Source organism: Raphanus sativus, chromosome 1, assembly GCF_000801105.2.
Source record: "Raphanus sativus cultivar WK10039 chromosome 1, ASM80110v3, whole genome shotgun sequence".
NCBI classification, from domain to species: Eukaryota; Viridiplantae; Streptophyta; class Magnoliopsida; order Brassicales; family Brassicaceae; genus Raphanus; species Raphanus sativus.
This window is the reverse complement of record NC_079511.1, coordinates 2,962,177-2,982,614: the sequence shown is the minus strand read 5'-3', so window position 1 is coordinate 2,982,614 and position 20,438 is coordinate 2,962,177. Positions and strand designations below refer to the sequence as shown.

The 20,438-nt window shown below is 36.8% G+C and overlaps 4 protein-coding genes, 1 non-coding gene and 1 pseudogene across 11 annotated transcripts; 4 read left to right on the top strand and 2 right to left on the bottom strand.

The window, feature by feature from the left end:
- Positions 1 to 805: 805 nt before the first annotated feature.
- On the top strand, positions 806 to 1,812 carry LOC108858586 (uncharacterized; annotated as a pseudogene).
- A 7,866-nt stretch (positions 1,813 to 9,678) lies between these two features.
- On the top strand, positions 9,679 to 11,882 carry LOC130509147 (superoxide dismutase [Cu-Zn] 1-like). The gene is made up of 8 exons (XM_057004821.1): positions 9,679 to 9,837; positions 10,151 to 10,246; positions 10,343 to 10,444; positions 10,672 to 10,767; positions 10,980 to 11,011; positions 11,101 to 11,176; positions 11,312 to 11,365; positions 11,675 to 11,882. Exons 2-8 carry the CDS (start codon positions 10,171 to 10,173, stop codon positions 11,695 to 11,697), a joined length of 459 nt encoding a protein of 152 aa, XP_056860801.1. The 5' UTR covers positions 9,679 to 9,837; positions 10,151 to 10,170; the 3' UTR covers positions 11,698 to 11,882.
- A 252-nt stretch (positions 11,883 to 12,134) lies between these two features.
- LOC108808267 (uncharacterized) lies at positions 12,135 to 13,799 on the top strand. Of its 2 annotated transcripts, none has more exons than XM_018580447.2 (3): positions 12,135 to 12,374; positions 12,802 to 12,920; positions 13,224 to 13,799. In XM_018580447.2, the coding sequence occupies exons 2-3, from the start codon at positions 12,807 to 12,809 to the stop codon at positions 13,674 to 13,676; spliced, it is 567 nt and encodes a 188-aa protein (XP_018435949.1). In that variant the 5' UTR covers positions 12,135 to 12,374; positions 12,802 to 12,806; the 3' UTR covers positions 13,677 to 13,799. The 2 variants fall into 2 exon arrangements, with proteins under 2 accessions (XP_018435949.1, XP_018435944.1); XM_018580442.2 differs by having other exon boundaries at positions 12,139 to 12,374; positions 12,792 to 12,920.
- A 100-nt stretch (positions 13,800 to 13,899) lies between these two features.
- TRNAA-UGC (transfer RNA alanine (anticodon UGC)) lies at positions 13,900 to 13,973 on the bottom strand. Its single transcript has one exon. It is a non-coding gene; the product is annotated as a tRNA-Ala (tRNA).
- Positions 13,974 to 14,168: 195 nt separating this feature from the next.
- LOC130509152 (probable histone H2AXa) lies at positions 14,169 to 14,880 on the bottom strand. Its single transcript, XM_057004824.1, has 2 exons — positions 14,579 to 14,880; positions 14,169 to 14,495 (listed from the first exon to the last, which is right to left on the bottom strand). Exons 1-2 carry the CDS (start codon positions 14,783 to 14,785, stop codon positions 14,274 to 14,276), a joined length of 429 nt encoding a protein of 142 aa, XP_056860804.1. The 5' UTR covers positions 14,786 to 14,880; the 3' UTR covers positions 14,169 to 14,273.
- Positions 14,881 to 15,952: 1,072 nt separating this feature from the next.
- LOC108808260 (sugar transporter ERD6-like 2) lies at positions 15,953 to 19,969 on the top strand. 6 transcript variants are annotated; one of them, XR_008943267.1, is made up of 17 exons: positions 15,953 to 16,191; positions 16,357 to 16,419; positions 16,518 to 16,607; positions 16,721 to 16,780; positions 16,920 to 16,985; positions 17,096 to 17,161; positions 17,253 to 17,328; positions 17,420 to 17,484; positions 17,603 to 17,779; positions 17,863 to 17,947; positions 18,028 to 18,071; positions 18,169 to 18,231; positions 18,326 to 18,385; positions 18,478 to 18,531; positions 19,104 to 19,132; positions 19,222 to 19,336; positions 19,740 to 19,763. XR_008943267.1 is itself a non-coding variant. In XM_018580436.2 (17 exons), the coding sequence occupies exons 1-17, from the start codon at positions 16,072 to 16,074 to the stop codon at positions 19,859 to 19,861; spliced, it is 1,386 nt and encodes a 461-aa protein (XP_018435938.2). In that variant the 5' UTR covers positions 15,955 to 16,071; the 3' UTR covers positions 19,862 to 19,969. The 6 variants fall into 6 exon arrangements, 4 of the variants coding, with proteins under 4 accessions (XP_056860724.1, XP_056860727.1, XP_018435938.2 ...); XM_018580436.2 differs by having other exon boundaries at positions 15,955 to 16,191; positions 19,073 to 19,132; positions 19,740 to 19,969; XR_008943274.1 differs by lacking the exon at positions 18,478 to 18,531 and having other exon boundaries at positions 15,954 to 16,191.
- Positions 19,970 to 20,438: the final 469 nt, after the last annotated feature.

The window sequence follows — 20,438 nt, the reverse complement described above, 5'->3', positions numbered from 1 at the left end:
TCATAAAACCCCTTATTTATTGCTACAATCGAGACCAAGAAACCATTGAGAATCCCTCAGCTTTTCACTTATTTATACCCATATTCACATTTTCTTCCCCACACCAAAACATTGAAAACCATATAAGTGCCTTAGAAAATCACTTTCAAATCTGCAAAATCTATGGGGAAGGCTGCTGCAACGAGGTTTTTTTCCTCCAAAATTTGTTTAAGGGTTCTTCGATATTGGCTTCTCTAGAAAAAAACTTCCATTGATTTTGCAGATTTCCTAAACAGAGCCATTAACTGTCTCCCTTTCTTCAAGTGTTTCAACTCTGGTGATGTCTTGAATGTAATCTCTCTTCCGTTTTTCTTTTAAAGCATTAGTAAGTAGAAATAGATCTTTATTGCTGTGTGCAGGTTACACTTGAAAAGATCCAAGGAGGCTTTGATTTAAGGTAAAATAGCTTCTATATAAGTTATGTGTATCTGCTGTTATTGCATTGCTTCAATCCTATTATGAGATTATGGGTTTCAAGTTATTGCAGAATTTTAAGATGAAAATAAGGTCATTACTTTCCAAGGAAGGCTTCAGAAGCCTACCGAGCAATGACTTATATAGAGGGATTCCAATGACTTATATAGAGGGATATAACGAAGATGTAAGGTTCTTGGTTTAGAGAGTTAAACTATCTCAAACGTAATGAGAAAATTGAATTGATTGTTTGTGGTGTTTGTGTTTTTACGCAGGAAATGAGCTCAGATGTTAACAGGGCATAGAGTGTTGGTCTAGGAGGTTCAACTGATGCAATTGGTGAATAAGGTGGATGGACGGTTCGGAAGGGACTGCACACTCGCCAGTTCCTGCAACAAAGAAGGAGAATTGCCGATCAAAGAGCTCATATCTGAACAGAACAGAGGAGCTACAGAACAGAGGAGCTCATAAGTTTAAGTTACTACAGAACAGAGGAGCTTCAACCTCTGAGCTCACTGAGGTTCTTTCCAAAGTCCCCAAGATCTTTCAACCTCTGAGCTCACTGAAGATACTATGATTTCGTCAGAGAGATTATCGAAGCGGACAAGAGTTCTAAGTTCGAAAGGTTGTGTCTTTCTCTGCCACAGGGTAGTAAACATGAGAATAAGATCATAAACGTTTTGGTTTTAAGAGATCTTGGTGTGCCTCAGAGGTTGTTGTTCCCTTTGCTCATCTCTAGGCCAGCACATGTCTGTGGTAAAGAAAGGTTTGAAGTGTCTCTCAAGAAGGTTCTTGAGATGGGTTTTGATCCCACAACTCCAAAGTTCGTCAAAGCTTGCATACTGTTTATGAACTGAGTGATAAAACGATAGAAGAGAAGGTGAGTGTGTACAAAAGGTTAGTCTTTGCTGAGGGAGATGTGTGGAAGATCTTCAAGAAGCATCCTTTCTGAAGTTCTCTGAGAAGAACATATCAAACTCTATTGATACGTTTCTAGGTATGGGATTCAGCAGAGTTGAGTTAGCGGAGATGGTCAAGCGCTTTCCTCAGTGCATTGGGTTATCAACAGAGACGGTGAAGAGAAGAATGAGTTTCTGCTAGGGAAGATGAAGTGGCCGTTAAAGTATTTGGGTTTGTTTCCTCATGTGTTTGGATGTAGCATGGAGAAGAGGATTGTTCCGAGCTGTGAAGTAATCAAAGCTTTAATGTCCAAAGGATTGCTTGGGATTGAACTTTTCAGTATCTTCTGTCTTGGTGTGTACTGATTATATGTTTTTGAAAAAGTATGTGTGTAAGCATGATGACAAGGTATTTGTGGACAAGTTAATGGCTATCTTCACCAAATATGGTGACTCATAGATCAGAAAGCTTTGTTTTTTCCTTCCCATTAATTTTAGATTTGTCTATGAAAATTTGTTGCCATTCAAATTGTTGTAATCTTATCAATTGATATCAAGTGATGCTTTGGTTGATATGATAAATAGTTCTCTTTATAAGACATTGATTGGTTTATAGAGAATTTCAATCAAATACACAAAATTTTACCAAAAAGTTTAAATATTTTCTTTCTAAATAATACATTACTAATTTCGTGATTAACATTATAATATTATTATAAAATTAATGTTAATTAAAGTAAAATTATATGCTATATTTTATAAAACAAATTTGGTTTCATTATACCTATTTTATAATATCAAAATAAATGTGGTATATGGTGTAAAAAGTCACCTTTTAATTTTATTGGAAGAAGCAAATAAAAATAAAATAATTGTTTAATTCAAACTTATCTAAAGTACAATTAAAATATCTATACAAAATAAATACAAGATGCAAAACAACATATCTTATTGTATAAAGTTTTGTTTGTCGAAGTTGTTACTTAATTTGATCACGATATGCGTCAATACAAAATTAAGATTGTAATATGTGTCAAAAATTTATTATATAAAACTATTTTTGGATTTTAAAGAAATTTAGAAAAATGAAAATTACTATAACAAAAAAAAATCATTTAAAGTTTTTTTTTAAGATTGGGAAAGAAAAATTATTATTACATAAGACTATGACATTTGTTAAAAATATGATGCAAATCTCTTTTATTTAAGATTTGAAAATCTTATTATATAAAACTTAATTTTTCAAAGTTGCTAATTAACATGATCGCGAGATGTGTCAATAAAAAATTAAGATTACATGTCTCAAAAATCTTATTATATAAATCTATTTTGTTTAGGATTTTAAAGAAATTTAGAAAAGGAAAATTATTATTACAAAAAAATATTTTTTTACAGTTTCTTTTTAAGATTGGAAAAGAAAAATTATTATTATGATACAAAACTATTTTATTTAGGATTTAAAAGTGATAAGAAAGAAAAAATATTATTATTACAAAAATCTTATCTTATAAATCTATTTTGTTTATTTAAAAAGATTTAGAAAAGGGAAAATTATTACTACAAAAATATTCTTTTACAGTTTCTTTTTAGGAAAAAGAAAAAATGTTATTACATAAGACTATGACATCTGTTAAAAAATATGATACAAATCTATTTTCTGTAGGACTTAAAAGTGATATTGAAAAAGAAAAAAAAATATTATTAGAAAATATTATTTTAAGATGTATTTTAGGATCTCATTATATAAAGCATTGTTTTTCAAATTGTTAATTAATATGATCGAAACATGTGTCAATAAAAATTTAAGATTGTAACATGTGTCCAAAATCTTATTATGTAAATCTATTTTCTTTAGTATTTTAAATAAATTTATAAAAAAGAAAATTACTATTAGAAAAAATATTATTTTACAGATTCTTTTTAGGATTGGAAAATAAAAATTATTATTACATACAACTAAAAATGTGTTAAAAATATGATACAAATTTCTTTTACTTAGGACTTAAAAGTGATATAGAAAAAGAAAAATTATTATTACAAAAATGTTACTTTATTATTTCTTTTTAGAATTTTAGATAAGAAAAGTTAGTATCACGTACACATTTACAATAATATTTTGTTTACAATTTTAGAGAAAATAAAAATATTCTCAGGTTAAGAAGAATAACATATATAGTAATATGATACAACATTAAATTAGTACATGAGTATTTTTCTCTTACCCTAAGTATAGTGTTGATAAAAGAATTCATGTATATGCCATAATGATTAAAATACAGATATTAACTGAAACTTATAATTCTTAGTTCTAAAATAAATTTTTGATCTTAAAAAATATTAATTTCAACACTTATCCGCGCGTAGCGCGGAGATCGAATCTAGTTGTTGTAACGGGCCTCTGTTTTTATGATATTTATATTTTCTATATAAGAAAAAAACAAAATTTAAGTGAGATAGCAATATATAGGAGTTTGTGATTGTGAAATGAATGCACACTTTTTAATTAGTTCGAATGCTTTTTAAAGAGGATTTTTTTTTCGGGTTTATTATGCTATTAGAAACAACGAGAAACATTACATAGATGATATTACAGCTGACCATTCTACCTGCCTTATAGGAATTCATGTCTGACTGCATCACCCTGAGCCGCCCTATGAGATCCATTCCTGACAGTATTCCTTGCGCCATGCTTTTTAAAGAGGATTACACGCGTGATTTGTGATTCGATTCCCGATCACCAAACTATTTTGTGTTCTCTTTTAATTGATTTTCCATTTATTTTCTTGGATAACCAGGGGCGAAGCCAGGCAGCCCACTATGGGGTCCTGTGCACTCATAATATTTAAATATAATTCAGATTTCATTACAAATAACAAAGAAAATTTGTTAGATCAGATGGAAACGGGATGTTGTGCACCCATAGGAACCTGGGTTCGACTCCTCCCTATCTACTTTTTCCCTTTTATTAAACATAGTGCACCCACTAAAAAAAAATGTCTGGCTTCGCCGCTGTGGATAACACAAAAAGAGATTTAAATACGTAATGCAAATATTCGAAAAGACGTCAACAAAAAATAAAAGCGTAACGCAAAAAAAAAGATTTGTAAAAATTGGCAGGAAAGAAGAATAAAACTTTATGTTTTTCATTATATGTAGCAGCCTAGCAGTAGCAGGTGCATATAGTATCATTAGTTAATAAATCCCTGAAAATGTAGTGTGGGATTTGTTTTTCAATTAGGATCAAAACCTCTTACATTTATCCGTTTCTTAGTTTTCATCTCCCTTTTTATCAGTTTTTTAGTTGTTCATATGTGATATGAAGCTTGATAATAGTATTAGATGTGAAATGTTACAATATATACTGAGATTACACAAGAGGTTAGGTTAAGACTATTGTCTAATATATCCTTTCCTAATATACTCTTATACGCCCCCTCAAGATGAAGGTACTTGAGTAACGCCAATCTTGGACATGAGTTCTTCAAACCGTGGGCGTGGGAGTGCCTTGGTGAGTGCATCAGCAAGCTGGTCGCGGGTAGAGATGTGCGAGACACGGAGAGCTCCAGCTTGGACATTATCACGGATGAAGTGGTAGTCAAGGGCAATGTGCTTCATCCGAGAGTGAAAAACTGGATTAGCCGAGAGATACGTCGCACCAATGTTGTCACAGAAGATGACCGGAACCGAGGATAAAGAGATTCCAAGTTCAGTGAGCAGAGAGCATACCCAGCGGATCTCCGACGCCGTGTTTGCAACAGACCGGTACTCAGCTTCGGTAGACGATCTCGCAACACCACGTTGCTTCTTGGAGGTCCATGATATAGGATTTGCACCAAGATACAGAATATACGCGTTTGTCGATGTGAAGTCATCAACATCGCCCGCCCAATCAGAGTCCGAATACGCATGTAGTGTCAACGGTGTGTCAGCCCTGATGTATATCCCGTGAGCCGGGGTGCCTGCGAGATAGCGGAGAACGCGCTTCACAGCCTGCCAATGAAGATCAGTGGGCATATGCATGAACTGAGAAAGCTTGTTCACCGCGTAGGCTATATCAGGTCGTGTGAACGCAAGGTATTGAAGACTCCCGAGTACAGTCCGATACTCCGTCGCTGATTCCAGAGGCGTGCCGGAGTTCAGGGAGAGCTTAGGAGTAGGAGACATTGGAGAGGAGACTGGTCGAGCTTGAAGCATATTCGTCCGAGTGAGCAGATCAACAACATACTTTTTCTGCATTAGGTGTAACCCTTTCTTCGTACGAGTAGCCTCGATGCCCAAAAAATAACTGAGCTCGCCAAGATCCTTCAAAGAAAAACGTTGCGCAAGGTTCGTAATGAAGGTGGAGACGAGACCAGAGTTGCTGCCTGTAACAATCATGTCATCCACATAGACAAGTATATAAGTGATATCACGACCAGTGATTCGAACAAAGAGAGATGTATCAGCGGTGGAGTTAACAAATCCTTGTGTGAGAAGGTATTGTCGTAGCTCCTTGTACCAAGCCCGGGGAGCTTGTTTGAGTCCGTATAAAGCTTTGCGAAGCCGGCACACGTGGTGGGGACGATCACGATCTAGGAAGCCAGGCGGCTGAGTAACATAGACCTCTTCATCAAGAGTGCCCTGAAGAAAGGCGTTGTTGACATCGATTTGGCGAATACTCCAACCCTTGTTAACTGCACGATGCAACACTGTCCTTATCGTAGTTGATTTCACCACTGGGCTAAACGTCTCCGTAAAGTCAAGACCATAACGTTGGTGAAACCCCTTCGCCACGAGTCGCGCCTTATACCTGTCAAGTTGACCATTAGGCAAATATTTCAAGGTAAAGACCCACTTACATCCCACAATGTTCATGTCATCAGTTGGGAAGACCAATTCAGAAGTGCCATTTCGAATTTGAGCATTAATCTCATCGTACATGGCTTGTCTCCAGTTGGGATCCCGCATTGCCTCAGCCACTGTTTTCGGAATTATGGGTTTAAGAGGTGTAGTGGAGACAGTGAAGGAGTGTTTTGTGTTGGGTTTTGTAATATTATTTTTGGACCTGGTTCTCATCGGATGGTTATTTGGTGGTGGTGGTGGTATCGGGTTAGGTGGGGGTATCGGGTTAGGAGATGGTGGAGGAGATGGTGTAGGTGTCGGGTTTGGTGTTGGTAGCGGAGGTGGAGAGGGCGTGAGGTGAGAGGATGTCGGAGATGAAACTCTGTTTTGAGGTAAGGGAACAGAGGAAGGTTGTATAGGTTGGTTCTCAGGTGGGTTTGGGTTCGGAGCCGGAGTGACGGAAGAAGGAGAAGGCGTTGCGGGATCAGAGGCCGATGGCGAGATGTCTTGTTGCTGCTGTTGTGGCGCAGGCAGGTGAGGATCGTTGCACGGGGGAGCTGTCGGAGGAGCTGTAGCGAGTGGCGGAGATGGCACGACAGTGACCGGAGAGCCTAATATCCCAGCTGAGGTTTCATTGATGGGTTCCAAAGTAACAGTGGATGCAGGTTCCGCAAAGGGAAACACAGTCTCCACGAACTGAACATGTCTTGAGACATATATACGACCCGTATCTTTATCCAAGCACAAGTAGGCGCTTTGGCTCAAGGAGTAGCCAAGGAAGACACACGGTTTTGAGCGATCATCGAGCTTGTGACTTGCGTAAGGACGAAGCCAGGGGAAGCATTGACAGCCAAAGACCCGGAGTTTGAGGTAGTTAGGAGTCTGACCGAAGAGCTTTGCGTATGGAGACTCGTTACCAAGAACTGGTGTGAGCATTCGGTTAATGAGATAAACCGCAGCAGAGAACGCGTAGCTCCAATACTCTTTAGGCATCGAGGATTTGCTGAGTAAGGTGAGACCCGTTTCAACAATATGACGATGCTTCCGCTCAGAGATACCGTTATGCTCTGGAGTATGAGGTGGGGTGGTCATATGTGTGATCCCATGAGTCGCAAGAAACGAGCGCAGAGCAATAAACTCGCCACCGTTATCTGAATATAGTGTCTCAATCTTTGTCTTGAATTTGTTCTCCACAAGTGCCTTAAACGCCACAAACGTCTCATGAACCTGCGATTTCCGCTGGAGTGGGTACATCCAAGTGTATCTCGTGTAGAGATCCACTATAACCAAGTAGTACTTGTAGTTATCAACGGAAACAATTGGTGAGGTCCAAACATCGGTATAAAGATATTGAAGTGGGTGTGTTGAGACTATAGTGTTTGAATAAAAGGGTAACTTGTGGCTTTTATTGATAGAACAATCCGAACAAAATAAGTGTTTCGGTGATGACAAAGAGACTGGTAAAGAAAACTTTGAAACAAGGGATTTTAAAAGAGATAAAGCTGGGTGGCCAAGTCGGGAATGCCAAGAAGAGAGGTCTGTTTTCGGAGATGGTGAGGTGAAGAGGGAGGTCGGGTTCTTGGGATTCATTGGCCACTCGTACAACTCATTGTTAGCCCTGCCTTGGAGCAATCGGACCCCCGTGCTGAGATCCTTCACCTGAAAATGTGCAGGAAAGAATTCAACGGAAACTTTGTTAGTGTTACACAAACGGTAAACAGAAATCAAGTTGCGTTGAACATTAGGCACAAGGAGAACATCTCGTAAAGATAATGAACGATTAGGTGTTGGAAGCAAGGCAGAACCAGTATGGGAAATATGTAACCCAGTACCATCAGCAGTTGCAACCTCTTCCCCACCAGTGTACGGTTGGTGTAGGGCGAGGTTGTTCAGATCAGACGTCAAGTGATGTGTCGCACCACTGTCGAGAAGCCATTGCGCAGCATTGTAGGGATGAGCGGAGGCGAGATTGGCTCGTGGTTGCCACGGAGCATGCGAGGAGACAGAGGACTGGTTTGAACCACTGTAACCACCGGGGAGTTGGAGCTGAGAGCAGCGACGGGCGCTATGTCCATGAACTCCGCAAAGTTGACACCTCCCAAGATAAGGGCGCGGTGTGTACTGGTTCTGTGAAGCGTTCTGTGGACGGTTTCCCCAGTTGTTGTTGTTGTGGCTACCCCTGTTGTTGTGGCGACCATGATTGCGAGAGCCACCACCATTGTTGTTCCGAGCTTGTGCAACATTTGCAGTGATCGGGAGAGGAGAGGAAGCCTCTGTTTTCATGGAAAGTTTCAACTCATGGTTAATGAGTTTCTCATGAATCTCCGTCAGAGTGGGCGAGACGTCGCGACCTTCGATCTGATCAATCACAGTTTTGTAGTCATCGGAGAGGCCTTGAAGAACATGTGCAATCTTGTCTTCATGGTCCTCTGGCTTGCCGAGCAAGGCAAGTTGATCGAAGCGGGAGACAAGACCTTGGAAGTAGTCATCAATTGTCTTGGTTCCCTTAGTCCACTGGCGGAGTTGCTGTTTGAGTTGGAGGATGTGACCGCGGCTGGGCTTAGCATAGGTGGATGAGAGCGTCTCCCAGATCTCAGACGACAGGGTAGTTGCAGAGAGCAGAGACTGAACGGAAGGGGAGATCGCACCGAGAAGACCGCTGTAGATCAGCTTGTCCTGGCGTTTCCAGATGGTGTACTCCGGGTTCACAGTGTCAACGCCATCGGTGGTGACAGTAGGCGGTGGAGCAACAGTGGATCCATCGACGTAGCCGGCGAGATCGTAGCCGTCGAGCAAGGAGTGAACTTGTCGGCTCCACATGAGGAAGTTGGTGCCGGTAAGCTTCGTAACGTTAGACATATTAACGTTAAGGATCTTGGAGTTGTTGGAGATGACAATGGTGTCATGAGCGGTTGTCGGGGTTGAGGTTTCAGACATGGTGGTGAGAGAGGAAAGGAAGAAGAAGAAGAAGAAGAGAGAAGGAGAGAGGCGGCGGGGGAAAAAAAAAAAAAAATATTAAGGTATCGTTGAATGCTCTGATACCATATGTGATATGAAGCTTGATAATAGTATTAGATGTGAAATGTTACAATATATACTGAGATTACACAAGAGGTTAGGTTAAGACTATTGTCTAATATATCCTTTCCTAATATACTCTTATAGTTCATCTCTCTTTCGAAGCGCTTTTGTATTCATTGTTTTGTTTGTTTGTTTGTTTGTTATACCGTGTATAAAGCAAGAAATTATGTTTGAGTTGTGCCACTATGAAAAAACACCACTTATTTTGCTATCTGGATTACGACTTTAAACTCACTTTTGTACGTATTTTCATTAGCAGAGTACAGTATGTATCATCATAACATAAAGTGGCCGCCACCAACGTTATTAAACTGGGAGCCAACAAGTTCAGAAAATGAGAGAGCCCACCAACTTTAATTTAGGGCCCAGTTTCCAGCCTAAGAAATGCATGGATCATCCATTATCTTTGGAAAAGATTAAAAAGAAAAAAGAAGAAAACGATCACCTACCCACATTTTGACCTCGTGCGAATCGTCTATACACAAAAAAAAAAAAAGCAAACACACACACAAATCTCATCGAGAGAAGAAGATTCAGGCATTTTCATATCTTAAACGCTTCTTTCCCAAAGGGGTACCCTGAGGTAATATCATCTATGTTAGATTCTTGGTTTCATTTTTCATTTTCATTAACATCTTTGCTCTCTTCTATACTGTTTTGTTTCCTTACTGATTCCAAGTCCGAATCTACGCTTAGATCTTTGTGGAGATGGTTTCACAGTTGTATGATCTTTTGATTCCTTTTTGTTTTTTTTTGTTTTTTGGTTTAGTATCAAGCTTGAATGAAGACAAGATGATAGATTTGTGTTAAATAGCTGTGGTGTTTAGAATCACTGTCTTGTTTCTGGTTCTTTACTGTTTTGATACTAATGGTTTATTTTCTGTTGATTTTTACAGATCACAAAGGATAACAAACTATGGCCAAGGGAGTTGCAGTCTTGAACAGCAGCGAGGGTGTTAAGGGAACTATCTTCTTCACCCAGGAAGGAGACGGTACTGTTTTTTCTATTGAGCCTTTTAAGATACTTGAAGCCATTCTTACTTTTTTATGAAATGTTTGAATTCTTGTGTTTTTTTTTTCTTTTGCAGGTGTGACCACTGTGACTGGAACAGTTTCTGGACTTAAACCTGGTCAACATGGTTTCCATGTCCATGCTCTTGGAGACACCACTAACGGTTGCATGTCTACCGGTACCACTCTTATATACCTCTATAAAAAGGAACACCTTTCTGGATATTTTGTATGGATAAGAAACTCTAGGATATGATAGTGTTTGCCTACATGGTTTTCAATAATTCAAATTGACTTTTTTGTTTGTTTGTTCGAGGGGTTTATAATTATATTTTGAATATGGAACTCTAGTTATCTTCAAAGTAGTTGAATTGTTATTAATACTTTGGTCAAATCTTTATTCCAGGTCCACATTTCAACCCTGATGGTAAACAACACGGTGCCCCAGAGGATGCTAATCGACATGCTGGTGATCTAGGAAACATCACTGTTGGAGATGATGGTATTATTTTTTCCTCAGCATTTGTATCTCTATGCTCTCAACCTTCTTTAGAGCAGCTTTGTACCTTGACATTCTTCATCATCTTTGTTTGCTATATTCATTTCCTCACGAATGTGTTTTGTGCAGTCCTTGTTTTATAGTATGTTTCTCATCTTTGACCAGCTTTTAGTGTTCATGGATTAACCTAAAACCATTTTCTTCTAATATCCCAGGAACTGCCACCTTCACAATCACTGACTGCCAGGTTTGCAGCTTTCTACATAGTGTAGTGTATGCTCTTTATTCTTTTGTGGGACTGCTATAGTGAACACACTGTTCTGTGTTCTTGTACAGATTCCTCTTAGTGGACCAAACTCTATTGTCGGAAGGGCTGTTGTTGTCCACGCAGACCCTGATGACCTCGGAAAGGGTAATGACATTTGGCTATTTAAGATCCTTTTGTTTTTCAATATCCCCTAAGTCACATTGTCCATATGAAGACATCTACGGGTCTCAACATCAATCCTAAGAACACTATTAACCATTGGTTTTTTTACATTTTCAGGAGGCCATGAACTCAGCTTGGCTACTGGAAATGCAGGCGGCCGTGTTGCTTGCGGTAAGTAGAAATAAACCACATTTTTCTCTCTCTCTCTCTCTCTCTTTTTCTGTGGCAAGTCAATGCTCATTTGATCTTAATATATTGATATTGCATTTTGGGTTAAGGCTTAAAGAAAATAAACCACCTATAATATTATGCAAGTCTAGAAATGTAGTATCAACTAACAGAACTATGGTCTCTACCATTTTGATTTGTATGGGAATGGGCTAACTATCGGCTTGTGGGAATTCACTCTCATTCGTGATTACTTCTCAATAGATTCGGAAAGGAATAACTAATAGAACTATGGTCTCTACCATTTTGCAGGTATTATTGGTCTTCAGGGCTAAGCTGTCACTTTATCGAGGAAGATAGTGATGTAATAAGGAGGTCATATACCTCTACACCTGGCTAGTTTGTGTGTGTGTGTGTGGCTCCTTTGTGGATCAAATGCATTTTATTTAAGACCAAAAAAAAAAAACAGAGAAAATTCCTACTATTTTCATGAATAACAAGAGCAGATGTGAACTTAAAACTTTGTGCGTATGAACTCGGGTCTCCTGAAACTACACAACTCAATATAATGTTGATGTTGCATTGATGCAATATGATGTGTTGCTGATTCGGATATATCTTAATCCGAAACTCTAAACAACGGTGTAAAAGTAACAAAAGTAACAAATTCATATACTAAAGTCTAAAACCATAGACTAACCAATTAAAGAGACATATAAAGCAATGTCCATGGCTAAGTAGGCAAGTGGAGCCTGTGGAGGGTATGTCGTGAAGTGAAGGTTCTGAACCAACCCCTTGGATTAATTCAGCGTAAACCGAAAACAATCCGGTTTAGCCAGCTGATTCAGTCCGTGTTCCAATTACTGTACTTAACCAGGTGTACAACCAGAGTGTTAGGTTTCTTCGAGATTATTCTCGCGACTTGCGACTTCTCTCCTTCCTTCCTTCCTTCCTTCTCTGAGTGTCACCCTATGCAAAATCAAACCGTCGTGCCTTCGCCATCGGTTTACAGGTATTAATTATCTTCTCTAAATTGAGCTTCTTCATGGCATTTTCATTGCATATGAGTTGAATTTAAATATTTTTCCTGTAAAAAGAGTTATGATTATGTCGTGGCTCCCTTTCATCCTCAAATGATATACGCTATATGATTGTTTTACCCTTTGCTTTCTGGATATTAGAAATGATATTCTCTCGTTACTTGTTCTTGTAATGGATTTTATGTCTTTTGGATTGTTATTGAGATAAGTCTAGTTTGACTAGCTCTCTGCTGCTCATTCCAAATGGTTTAGTATTCTTGGGAATGAGAACCCTTCAGTATGTTAGGATGTCAGTTATGGAACTTGTTCTGAACAGAAGCATACGTTTGTCGGTTTGTGACAAAAGCTAGCTTCTGTGTCTGAAATTATCACTCATGTAATATCTGTAGGTTGGTGCAGGTATAATGTTGAAGCAAGTTGTTGGCAAGTATTCGATAGGCAAAGAATTTTATGGAAGTGACAGAGCAAAGCTTAGACCCTTCTTGTACCAAACCAACTGTGGATTTCACATTAGGCAGGTATGCCACCATCCTTCCACTTTGACTTGAGCGTTTAGTTAAAAAAAACTACAAGAATTAGTAGAATTGACTGAATAAGCAGAACCCGAAATAGTTTCAAGCTGATTTTTTTTTTAAATGTAACTTATAAATAGAATTGACTGAATTTTTCTACCTCTAGTTACTTTAGGTGTCTTTGATAAAATACATTTTAGGTTTGTCTATATGCAATGGCTACATGGGTTGTATTTACTATGCTTCGGTCATTAGGTTGCTTGCTGTGATTTTGAATTTGTTAGTACTGGGTTTTACCATTTTTGACAGACTGTTCTTGCTCCGAGAAGCTTCTTCGGCGTAGAAGACTACGTCGACGATGATACAAGCCGACCATACACATACCAGAAAGAGAAAAAATCGAAGAATCCTGACAAACACGTCTCCTTCAAGCAGCGAACTGTCGCGTACATGGAGCCATTCACACTCGACGTCTTCATCTCAAAACGTTTTGTATCCGCATCTCTCACGCACCGTGTCACTTGCAAGCAAGTCGCGGTCGCGGGAACAAACTCTAAAGACGTAAAAGCGGTGTTGAGATCAAGATGCGATATCCCAGCGTGCATGTCTATAGGGAGGATCTTGTCTGAACGTGCGAAAGAGGCTGATGTGTACACTGCTTCTTACACGCCGCGAGACCAAGACAAGTTTGAAGGGAAAATCAGAGCTGTTGTCCAGTCCCTTATTGATAACGGAATCGATGTCAAAATCTACCTTGATTAGATACCAAAATGGTTTGGTTCTGTGTTTTAGAAAAAAAAAAACTAAGGTTTGACTTCGAAGTGTACTTGCTATGTATCTGTTTAATCACCACAAATAAAGCATCAGTTCATGAATTCAACAAGATATGTGAGAAGAAATGCCTAATCACGACTCAGTAGTGCATATATCTCTCATCCGTTGCATATACATAGGTTTGGAATAACTAATGGAAGATTAAAAAAAGTGGAGATGCCGGGGGATCGAACCCCGTGCCTCTCGCATGCAAAGCGAGCGCTCTACCATTTGAGCTACAACCCCGAGTTGTTCATCACCTTTTGTACAGCTATTCATTTCTTGTCAAGAAGAGTTCAGAAATTGAATCTATTGAAAGCATACGAGACGGCATCGGCAACTGAGTTTATGATCCACAAAACGGTTTTAATTGCAATTAACTGCTAACATCGAACAAGCAATTGGAAAATATGAATCAAACCTAAGATCGATTACGAGTGATTATATCATCGAAACATTTCCATTAGCTTCAAAACATAGTTGGATATTTTACAAAGGGTAATCCGACAAACAAAAGAACAACAAAGCAGAAGGTTTGATTGAAACTCAAAACTCCTGGGAAGCAGATCCAATGTCTCCTTTGTTCTTCCCAACCTTGGAAGGCAAAAGGTTCGAATGAATGTTCGGCAACACACCTCCGTTAGCAATCGTCACGGCTCCCAGTAGCTTACTCAGCTCCTCATCGTTCCTCACCGCGAGCTGAATGTGCCTCGGCACGATACGCGTCTTCTTGTTATCCCTCGCCGCGTTTCCAGCAAGCTCCAACACCTGTTCCCAAATCGAATCCAATCAGTAACGAGAGATTTACAAAACAGACAGAGATTCGAATCGATTCGGAGTTATATATATACCTCGGCGGCGAGGTACTCGAGAACGGCGGAGAGATAGACCGGAGCTCCGGCGCCGACGCGCTCGGCGTATTTTCCCGCCTTGAGGAATCTGGCGATTCTTCCGACAGGGAACTGAAGACCGGCCTTGGACGAACGAGAGACGGACTTGGTGGCCTTTGGCTTTCCTCTTCCACCTTTGGTCGTTCCGCTTCCTGCGCCGGTGCTCATCGTCAAATTGTAGAAGAGACTTTCGCAGATGTCTTAATAGAAAGTAGGTGAAGTCTGAGAACAGAGGGAAAGATGTCGAGTGCTTTCTCTAGGGTTATGTCTTTGTCTAAATATATAGGCTTGACTATTGATTCTGATTGGGTAAACGCGAAAGCACACGGATTGCCAGCGTGGCACTACATCTGGGGCTTTTAAATTGTGTGATTTGTTACCGTCTTTACACCTTGTATTTCCAGGCCCTAATGTACGGACCTTTGTAAGGCCCAACCAAATGCCATAAAAGGCCCTTGTTCCATATTTAATTTATTCACGAACCGCAGCGTTTTCTGTATAGACATTAACAAAGTCAAAATGTACTAAAACATGGTTACTAATCAAATCTTGCAAGTAGAGTTAGCAAACTATCATCTATCTTATTAAAACAGAAACATTATGTTGGATCTAACATTTATTTTGTAAGTTTTTAAATTAAATATACCTTTATACTTTATAGTTAAACCTACATTAAATCACTAATGTTTCTTTCTTTATACTACTATCCATGTTTCCAAACAATATACTTATTTCTTTATACTACTATCAATGTTTCCAAACAATGTGTTTTTATACTACTATTAATGTTTCCAAACAATACAATAATTAATCTTATTTATTTTATATCTATCATTCTCTCTTTAAAATTTTATAGAAATGTCATAATTTTATAAATTGCAAAATAATGAACTTAAAAATTTGGATTATAAGATTACAAATTATGAAACTATTACAATTTAAGTCCAATTAGATTACATATCGGTCATCCATCAGTTCAATCGGTTAGTCTCGGATTTTACTGATTTTTTAATATGAATATTTTAGAAACCTAAATTGAATTGTCAGATCTCCGGATTAACCGGTATAATCACAATCGGGTTGAATTTAAAAACACTGATTTAAATGCAAAAATATTTTAAATACACACTTTTTAAAAATTACCAAAATATTTGTTAAGTTATTAGTGAAATTTTTCATCGTAAAATATTCCGCGCTTGCAAAGCGCGGGTCAAAATCTAGTTTACAAATTAATCGATGAGGCAACTGGAGATGGAACTATTTTAAAAACGAGTAGTGGTTTGGTAGTGACTTGGTGAGTCAATATATTTCATCATTTCATGACATGCTACTCGTTGTCCACATGCAACAACAACAACCCGATGAAACAAGACCACATATAATAAAAGTATGAAAGACTATTCAAACTTTTAAAACAAAAAAAAAAGAGTAAGAAGGATAAAGGAGCAAAGAAGATGGAATCTGCAAGTCTGCTGAATAAGCAAGAAGAAGCAAGAAGTCCTTCTTCCTTCACTCGTGGTGTTCTTCTCAGTACCTCCGTAGCTGTGGCTGGATCCTTTTGTTATGGCTGCGCCGTGAGACTTCACCATCTCTCTCTCTCTTCTTTTTCTTATTTTTCTTAGATCTTCCGGTGATTTCAGATTTCCAATTTAAATTCATACGAGCTCCTCGTGATCACGATATTTCATATGTGATATCAAACTTACTAATTACCATTATTTTGGCCTTGATTTTGGAAGATGTCGTATACGTCGCCTGCTCAATCCAAAATCATGGAAGAACTGGGACTTTCTGTGGCTGATGTAAGTCCAATGTGTACGCAATTCTAAACACCGGTTCATTAAAAATGGGTGTTGACTATCACTTAAACCGTCGCCTGTTTAATTTTCCTTTTGGTCAGTATTCCTTTTTTACTTCGCTAATGACATTGGGAGGAATGATCACGGCCGCGATTAGCGGAAAAATCGCTGCGCTCACTGGTCGTCGGCAAGTAATTAATTTCCCTTGATACCTTTATATTGACGTCTTAGTTATAAACTTTATATTGTGACAAAAAAAAAGTATATGCGTTTAATGTGTTCATCTATTATTGATCATCTTCAGACAATGTGGATCTCAGATGTTTGCTGCATCTTTGGTTGGCTCGCTGTAGCGTTTGCACATGTTTGTTTCCCTTCCACATCCCCATATAAAACAATTTTTTAGTATAATTTATTATCATATATTATGTGAGTATACTTCCCACAGTTCCACTTATAGCTAAAGAAACAATTATTTTTTTATTTGTTGTTATTGTTTAAAGGATACTATGCTGCTAACTATTGGACGACTCTTCTTGGGTTTCGGAGTCGGTCTCATTAGTTATGTGGTAATTAACTTTAATTTTTTTTTAAATTACTTATTTTTAAAATTACTTACATGGTAGCTAATGGAGTAATATTGCAGCATTTTGTTTGATTAATTGATCATAATATTCAGGTTCCTGTGTATATAGCAGAAATTACACCCAAAACATTTCGTGGAGGATTCAGTTTTACTAATCAGGTGAACAATTATATACTTCAAAAAAATAACATGTAATTTTCAAATTACCATATATAACCATTGTTTTTATCATTTGGGTTTGAGCTTGCAGCTTCTACAATGTCTTGGAATTTCGCTCATGTTCTTCACCGGAAATTTTTTCCATTGGCGAACATTAGCTCTTTTAAGTAACTATCAAAATTAAATAATCACAACAAATGAGCTCTACAGTCAAGTTATATCACTAAACTCTTCCTTGAATGCTCACTATATGACTAGGTGCAATCCCATGCGCTATGCAGCTGATTGGTTTATTTTTTATCCCCGAATCTCCAAGATGGCTGGTAATACTAAAAACTTTCAGATGTTTTTCAATAATATGTGACGTGTGTTATTTAAGGTTATTGGTATTAGTTCTTTGTGCGCAACTAAAGCATGTCTACATATTAATGTTCCTATAAGGCTATGTATGGTCGAGATCAAGAGCTTGAAGTTACCTTGACGAGACTAAGGGGAGAAAATTTTGATATTCTCGAAGAAGCAGCTGAAATCAGAAAAACAGTGGAAATCTCCAGAAGAGAATCTCAAAGTGGGATAAAAGATTTGTTTCACATGAGAAACGCACAACCCTTGATCATAGTAAGTCTCATCTAAGACCAGTCATTTATTTTAAATGTGTAAATATATAATCAAACTTGTTCTGGCTTTTTGAAAACTGTTAGATTGGATTGGGACTAATGCTTGTGCAACAATTTAGTGGGAGTGCGGCGATAAGTGCTTACGCTGCTAGTATTTTCGACAAAGCTGGTAAACCAAAATAAAAATATTTGACGTTCAGGTCACTGGTTTTATATTTGCATCAACCTTTTTTGACATCTTGTTATCAGGTTTCCCAATCAACATTGGAACAACAATCCTCGCAGCTGTTCTGGTATAACATTATTTTTAGAAAACATCATTCACTCTTTATTTTCGTATCTCTGACTATTTCATCTTTATCTTATTCAATACAATTTATCCTTCTAAAGGTACCACAATCTATAGTTGTCATATTGACAGTTGATCGATGGGGACGCCGACCACTTCTTCTGGTTAGTACTTCATGATTATTGAATAAACTACATATAACTCATGTTTTGGGTTAAATTTGTTTTACCCGTTTGAACTTTTGATTTCTGTTTGCAGTTGTCTTCTATTGGCGTGTGCATATGTTCATTTTTAATCGGCCTATCTTACTATCTTCAGGTTTAGTCTTTTTAACAATTTCAGTGGCCAATCTAACTAAACATGATTTTCAATTTTTATGGACTTAAAAGTCAATTTTCTGCCCTGAGTAGAAGCCTGGTGAAGTTCAGACGATTTGTTCCATTTTGTTGATCGTCGGTATAATAGTACGTAAATGCCAAACTTACTTTGCAGTTAATTATTCATAAATAACTTGATGAAACCAGTGCCGTCTTAGAAACTTTAATGACCTTAGGCGAAATATAAAACAAAGACCCTTTTATAAATTTTTTTTTGGTCAAAGACCTTTTTATAAATTTTTTTCTCAACTTTTATTTATTGTATGACTTTAAATTAAAGTAAAAAAAATTGTGGTATCAAAAACAAAAAAAATTATGTGCAAATTAGATTTTATTAATGAAAAATTGAGAATTGTACAAGAATTTTTTTTATTCTTATTGTATTTAAATTTGATTTAGTTAATCATAAAAATTTTACTATAATTTCACCAATTAAATTGATATTTAACAAATAAAATAGACATTTTTAATTACTAAAATAACACTAATTTTTTTGATGTCAAAAAAAAAAAAAAAAAAAACACTAATTTTTTTAGACCTATGGACCCATGGCATTTGCCCATGTTGCCATGGGTCAAAGCCGGCACTGGATGAAACCATAACACTAATCAAACGAATTATATACTAGGGTCATGTCTCATTCTTTTGCATTGGTCTAGGTGGATTACCATGGGTAATAATGTCAGAGGTATTTGTTTAATTATCCACTAGTTTATAATTAATTCAGTTTCTCTTTGATAATTAACATTTCATTATTGATTTGTTAATCAATGTCAGATATTCCCGGTTAATGTGAAAGTTACTGCCGGTAGCCTTGTAACGGTGTCAAGCTGGTTTTTCAGTTGGGTCATCATTTATAGTTTCAATTTCACGATGCAGTGGAGCGCTTCAGGTAAATTTAACTCTTTACCAACACACACCATAAAATTAGCTAGTTATTTGCCATAGTTATAGCCATTTAAGTATATGGTTGGTGGTCGGTAGTTAAGATAAAACTAAGCATTTTTCACTTGTCTCAAAGATTAGTTTGCAATCGATCCAAAATATCCCAAAAAGTAAACATATTCTCAATTTGTTGATAAATATTTACGACAACTATTATTTGTAAAAACAATAAAGAATAAAAGAAAAAAATTAGTTTTATATGTTATATATAGAGTAGCAAAGTTTATCTATATCATTCATGAAAGAGCATATATGTAAAATTTTAATATATCTTTTGTAATGTCCACTCATATTATGTTATCTATATAATAACTATTTTAAATTATCTTTTTCATTAATCAAACTTTCAGGAACATATTTCATATTTTCTGGAGTTTCTTTGGTGACGATTATATTCATATGGATTTTGGTGCCTGAGACAAAAGGTCGAACACTCGAAGAGATTCAAGCATCACTATTTCGGTTTTCATAAATCGAAGTATGATAAACTGTTACAAACGTTTCTGTTCAGCATGTTACAAAATTCTCGACAATGTAATATTAATTCAATTTGTTCAAAAAAAAAGTAATATTAATTCAATTTAATCCAATTTAGATATTGTAATTAGTATTTTATAATATCTTCACCTTCATTTTATTTAATCCAATTTATAGAATCAAAACTTAAAACAGAATAATAACAATATATATTAAAATAGTGATATTATATTTTCTTGAATAACCAGTTTTAAAATTAATTAACAAATATAATTAATTAACGTTGGGAAATAAAACGTTTTGGTCAACCAAAATCAACTTATTAGTAAACAAAAAATTGAACCTTAGTCAAAAATGTTAAAAATATAATATTAGATTTTTAAACAAATAACACGAAATAACAAATTTTGAATTGTTTTCTTGGTTAAAAATGTTAATGGATTGTAGTTTATAGAAATAATATAAAAAAACATAACTTTTTATAACTCACAAGCATATATTTTGATTAGTTACACAAAGGCAACAAAGTGTTTACAAAAAATGGGAGAAAGACACTAACTAGAAAGAGATTA

Excerpts from the sequence above, each read along its gene's own strand:
- LOC108808267 (XM_018580447.2), top strand. The coding sequence starts at position 12,807 with ATGTTGAAGCAAGTTGTTGGCAAGTATTCGATAGGCAAAGAATTTTAT. Across the intron at positions 12,921-13,223 it reads GTGGATTTCACATTAGGCAG|ACTGTTCTTGCTCCGAGAAG; the intron begins GTATGCCACCAT and ends CATTTTTGACAG.
- LOC108808260 (XM_018580436.2), top strand. The coding sequence starts at position 16,072 with ATGGAATCTGCAAGTCTGCTGAATAAGCAAGAAGAAGCAAGAAGTCCT. Across the intron at positions 16,608-16,720 it reads CGCTCACTGGTCGTCGGCAA|ACAATGTGGATCTCAGATGT; the intron begins GTAATTAATTTC and ends GATCATCTTCAG. Across the intron at positions 19,133-19,221 it reads CATGGGTAATAATGTCAGAG|ATATTCCCGGTTAATGTGAA; the intron begins GTATTTGTTTAA and ends AATCAATGTCAG.
- LOC130509147 (XM_057004821.1), top strand. The coding sequence starts at position 10,171 with ATGGCCAAGGGAGTTGCAGTCTTGAACAGCAGCGAGGGTGTTAAGGGA. Across the intron at positions 10,445-10,671 it reads TAACGGTTGCATGTCTACCG|GTCCACATTTCAACCCTGAT; the intron begins GTACCACTCTTA and ends TCTTTATTCCAG. Across the intron at positions 11,177-11,311 it reads CCCTGATGACCTCGGAAAGG|GAGGCCATGAACTCAGCTTG; the intron begins GTAATGACATTT and ends TTACATTTTCAG.
- LOC130509152 (XM_057004824.1), bottom strand. The coding sequence starts at position 14,785 with ATGAGCACCGGCGCAGGAAGCGGAACGACCAAAGGTGGAAGAGGAAAG. Across the intron at positions 14,496-14,578 it reads TCGAGTACCTCGCCGCCGAG|GTGTTGGAGCTTGCTGGAAA; the intron begins GTATATATATAA and ends ATTTGGGAACAG.